Source organism: Eleutherodactylus coqui, chromosome 1, assembly GCF_035609145.1.
Source record: "Eleutherodactylus coqui strain aEleCoq1 chromosome 1, aEleCoq1.hap1, whole genome shotgun sequence".
In the NCBI taxonomy this organism is placed as follows: domain Eukaryota; kingdom Metazoa; phylum Chordata; class Amphibia; order Anura; family Eleutherodactylidae; genus Eleutherodactylus; species Eleutherodactylus coqui.
Genome location: NC_089837.1, coordinates 23,869,910 through 23,875,118, shown reverse-complemented (window position 1 = coordinate 23,875,118; position 5,209 = coordinate 23,869,910). Strand labels below are relative to the sequence as shown.

At 42.3% G+C, this 5,209-nt stretch overlaps 1 protein-coding gene across 1 annotated transcript; it reads right to left on the bottom strand.

Moving 5' to 3' along the window:
• Window positions 1–2,111: 2,111 nt before the first annotated feature.
• LOC136606018 (taste receptor type 2 member 140-like) lies at window positions 2,112–3,017 on the bottom strand. The gene has a single exon (XM_066588991.1). It carries the CDS (start codon window positions 3,015–3,017, stop codon window positions 2,112–2,114), a length of 906 nt encoding a protein of 301 aa, XP_066445088.1.
• Between the last annotated feature and the right edge of the window lie 2,192 nt (window positions 3,018–5,209).

Here is a 5,209-nt window from a genome sequence, read left to right as displayed (position 1 = left end):
CATGCTCCCCTTCGTTGGAGGAAAAAACATCTGCAGGTATCCATAGAATCTCTGTATCACGGTTAGTTTTAAGGATTTATATTTTTTGTTTTAGAAATTCCAATCCAGAATGTATTACTGATGCCTGTACACCGGCACATGTGTTAAGTCAAATATGGCTGCGCTGTTTATGTTAATGCAACAAAAATTTGTCCATAATTAATTTTTTTTCATACAAAAATAAAACAGTATTGTGCGCAAAGTTTACAAAGAGGCGTATGTCTTTGCAGTCCGTTTTCCAGATTGAAACGTATGACAGCTATGAACTGGCACAGATTAGAGTAAATCTGACAGGCCTCTGAGGCCACACCTACTTTTCTAAAAGCCGCAAATTTTGTATGCCAGATTGTAGCATACAGAGGTTGATAAATCTCCACCACTATCAATTTTATGTTTTTATACTACGTCAGAAATGTCATAAATTTCTACAAGCTTTGTGTTTTTGTGGATACTGTTTCTGCTTGTGGAGAGCAACAAATTGATGTTTGGAGTCTTAGAGGCCATGCAGTGCACTCTGGGAAAAATAAATAATTTGCATATGTTTTTCCAGGGAACATTGCACTGCCTATTAGTCTCGCTACATCAGCTTAGTGCTCTCCACAAGCAATAACAGTAGCCCCCAGACCCACATCAGAGACCTCTCACCCAGCCAACCAGCACACGGCTCTGCTGAGGAGCGAGAAACCTGAAAATAGCTGTCTGCAGATGGGCAAAAATTATGATGTGCCTTATATCACAAACTGTGTTAAAGGGTCTGATGTTGTTTTACAAGGAGTCTGACTTCCAATAGGTGGCACTAGAGAGACACAGTTTTCCTTCATCCTAAAATCTATGCCAATCAGCTGTGCTGTCATTCTCTGACTACATGGGACCTAAGAGGGAAGGTCCACACATAACAGATAGGCTGCAGAGCTCCCAGTGGGATTTGTACAGAAAATCTGCAGCATATTACAATAACAGCAAAGTGGATGACATATTACCAAATTACCATCCACAGACTGCCAGAACAAATCCTCATGGCAGTCACCTGCATCACAGATTAGAAATCCATGGCATGTCATTACATACTTCACACTTTGAAATGTCTGGTGATCCTTTATGTCGGCTTGTATGTGCATGCACAATATGCAGAGAATAGAACCATTGTTCCAGTGTGCTAGAAGAAAAAAAAGCGCTGATACACATGCAAAAAAAGCGTTGTTCATAGCACAAAGATGTTCTGCTGAGGCATGCACAAAAATGTAGATGCCACTATGAAGGAATATTAGGGTGAGATCATCTGAAATCTGCAATACAATCCGACGACTGCATTGACTTCTATTAGATTGTGAGGTCACAGGGCTGCACTGTGATCTTTGGCTGTGTCACCTAAATAGAGGCTAAAGTTGCCTGAAGGCCCATTTACACAAAATAATTATTGCTCAAAATTCGTTCAAACAATCAAATTTGAGCGATAATCGTTGCATGTAAAGGCGGCCATCCTGCACTTTTCGCCTGAATGATTATTTTAAGGGGAACTTAAAATCCATTGTCCAGACTCAGAGAGATAAAGCATCTATCAATAGACCACATGCTGTGTTCTCCACGGGAGTCAGCAGATAACTTTGTTACCTGCCAGGAGCTTCAAGGGAGCCACAAAGAGAACAATGCAGCTGCTCCTACAGCTGGGTGTGTGACTAATAACATGCTGGGCTCTGCAAACAGCTCCTGGAGGCCCATTTACATGCAAGTGAAGATGATAAAGTGTAAATGGACATTAATGTCCATTTACACTCTATGCAAAAACATCACTAAATCTTTCAATTTTTAAATCGTTTGAAAGAACCTTAATCTAATACTAGTTATCCCAGGGCTGAGAATGTTTTGGACTTTCTAATTCCTCCTGATATCTGTAGATAAAGAAGGTCAGCTCTATAGTACACCTCTGTACTTATACAATATCCTCTGATCTATTCCCATCCTGTCCATATACAAACCTAAAAACTACAAACTTTGCAAACTCCATTCTGATTTTACATTTCTCTTCCTTTCCCTTCAGTACATCTAGAAGGTTGATATTCCATTTCCTACTGCTAGAAGACTGTCTCTATCTGAGCTTTGAGGTCACCACATCTTCTCAAGAAATGGACCATATTGGAGACCTGGATCCGTAATTTAGCTGTAACATAAATCAGATAGATGGAATGGAGGGTGGAAGAAATCTGAGAAAAAAAGTTATATCCCAATAAGCCAATTACTGCAGAGCTGTGATTATAAGTCTGCTGAAGGATGATATAGACAGCGGAAAACAAGAAGGAGAATATAGTGAACTTGATTGTCTTGTAGTAAGTATCCAGATGACTTTTTCTATTCCTTTCAGAACTCATTCGAGACACGTGATTGCAAAGATAGATAATGAGCAGGACCGAGGACATGAAGTTGATGAACAAGGGTCCAGTAGTCGGAAATATGAGCGCTGAAATATGCAAGCCCATGTAGGCATTGTTATACCACTTCTGGGTTGAGTTGTTGAAGATTTCAACATGAATCATCAAAGAGAATATCAGAGCGTAGCTGATGGACACCATCAAAAATGCCATAATGAGGTGGAAGACTCTATTTAACACAAGGATCTTCAGCCGTAAGAAGAAGGCATTCTGCAAGGTGGAGATCTTCAAGCAAAAGAGGACAGACAGCAAAGTGGACAACCAGATGCTGGAGTACATGGAAGTCAAAATAACTAACACGAGGAACAATGAGCTCAGTCTATAGAGGTAATCATGCAAAATTAACATCAGCACACATGAGACCTGGAAGACCGTCTTGGAAACCACGAGGGAGGTGATGACTTTGTCTATTTTGGACACCGGTCTTCTTTTTTTCCACTCAGAGATGTTCACAGCTACAATAAATACATTGATGAGAAATCCGGACAGGAAGGAAAGTCCAGTTGCCAAGGACAGAACTTGACTTCCTATGATTAGGGAAGAGGCGGCCATTGATCACTTAGTTTAGTATCCCGTTCTTATGAAAGCTTACACCGGCCACCGCTGAGCTGACAACTGATATTGTGATGTGCAAAGCAAATGGAGATGCAAAATGACTGCAGGTGATTATATGAACTCAAAGAATGCAAATGGTGGAGATTTTACTAATCAGGGCTGGGCTTGTCGAATGCAGCAGGTGTGAGTTTTTCAGTTCCATATACAGGCTTTCCCAGCATGTGATGTGTAAAGCATAAAGCAAACTTTGCTTAGATATAGCGCAGGAATAGAGATGAGCGAACATACTCGGTAAGGCCGATTTCGCAATCGAGCACCGCGATTTTCGAGTACTTCACTACTCGGGTGAAAAGTACTCGGGGGCGCTGTGGGTGAGCAGGGGGTTGCAGGGGGGAGTCGGGGGGAGAGGGAGAGAGAGAGAGCTCCCCCCTGTTCCGCGCTGCTACCCCCCGCTCCACCACGCCACGCCCCGCCACACAGTGCCCCCGAGTACTTTTCACCCGAGTAGTGAAGTACTCGAAAATCAATAAAATCATCCTTGCACTCAGCAGACTTTGTACAGTTGATGAGGTACTGATTAAATAGAGATTGTCGCTACGGTTAAAGGGTGTGTTACACTGCCGCTGTTTTTGTAAAGAAGAAGAAAACCCTTGCAAATATTTGTACACACAGTGTTGAGTATTCTTTTAGTTCATGCTGATTTGTATACACTTTATTAGATCAGGTTATAGTTCATTGCAATACACATTATATATATATATATGATGTAGATTACTCTTATGAGATGGTGTAGTACAGAGGGTTGTGTGTTGCTATAGTAACATCTATATATGGGCGGTGCTTCTAAATCACGTGACCAACACATGACTATGTGTGGAGATGACATGGATTGTATGTCACTCCCTTGCAATTGCCTATGGAGAGGCAGGAGTTGGAGGCTACATGCGCAGTGTATCCGGCGCGGGTCACGTGGTGGTGACGCGGCACGTTCTGGCGTAGAGACGCGGCCTAGGTAAGTCAGGTGACGGTGACGCGGCGCGCGGCCGGTATGAGTCGGGTGTTGATGACGCAGCCCGTGGCAGCGTAATGATGCGGCGCTAACATGAAGTCTGTTAATAACTCCGCCCTAATAGGGCAGCATAGATGAAACACATACTATGGCCAGGTGTGTGTACACAAAGCAATTGATATATCAGTCAGGTGACAAGGGTAGGTGTGGTGATGTGTCAAGCTGCAAGGATGAAGGACGGATGCTGGGCGGTGCTCTCACCCCGAGGCAGATTGAAAAGGTAATTAACCGATTATAGTGTGATGAGACACAACTGTGTAAGTAGGAGGTGTTATGTTTCAACCAATGACCATTTGACATTACCTTTGGTTTTAGTATATAAGGGGGGTATGCTGATATTGTTGCATGCTTGAGAAAGGCCATTGCAATGGCCGAAACGTCGCGTGTCTTATTTGCAAAATAAAGGAAACCTGTTTTTTACTGCACCTGGACTTCTGCTGCTGTCACTCAACTCACTATTGGGACGTTTATATAAGGAAGTGGAGTCCATCTTCTGTTTGTGGCTTTGCAGCGCCAGAGAACCTCCCCCCTTGTGAAGGGTGGTTTCCATTTTTCAAGTGCTGTTGGTTACATCGACTTGTATGGACCTAGGCTCCACAGACTTCAAGAACCCTGAGTTTGTGAGGGAGGGGAAATTTAAACTGTGTAGCAGGTGCAGGTTAACTAAACCAAACACAGTGACTGTGCTCAGAGGCCCCCTACAGGCCTCTCTTGCTACTGCACTGTCACAATAGATAATTACAACATACAAATACATAATTCGGCATATAAATATAAAAAAAAACAATTATTCCGATACATAATCAAAGAAAAATTAAATATGTGGTATATACACATATTCCAAATTCAATCCTCTGGGGGACATTGTATCCAACTCATAGATCCACCTGAGTTCACATCTTTTTAGCTGTAAGCATCAGTCTCCCCCTCTAGGCAGTGGAGGGACATGATCTATCACCCTGTATTATACCCACATTTGTATTTTGCATGCGCAAAGAAAAAAAAACACGCAGGGGTCATGATAGCAATTAGAGAAAACATAAAATTTAACATAGACACTCAGATATGTGACCCCAAGGGACGGTATATTATTTTAGTTGGTTACTTGGATAATAAACAA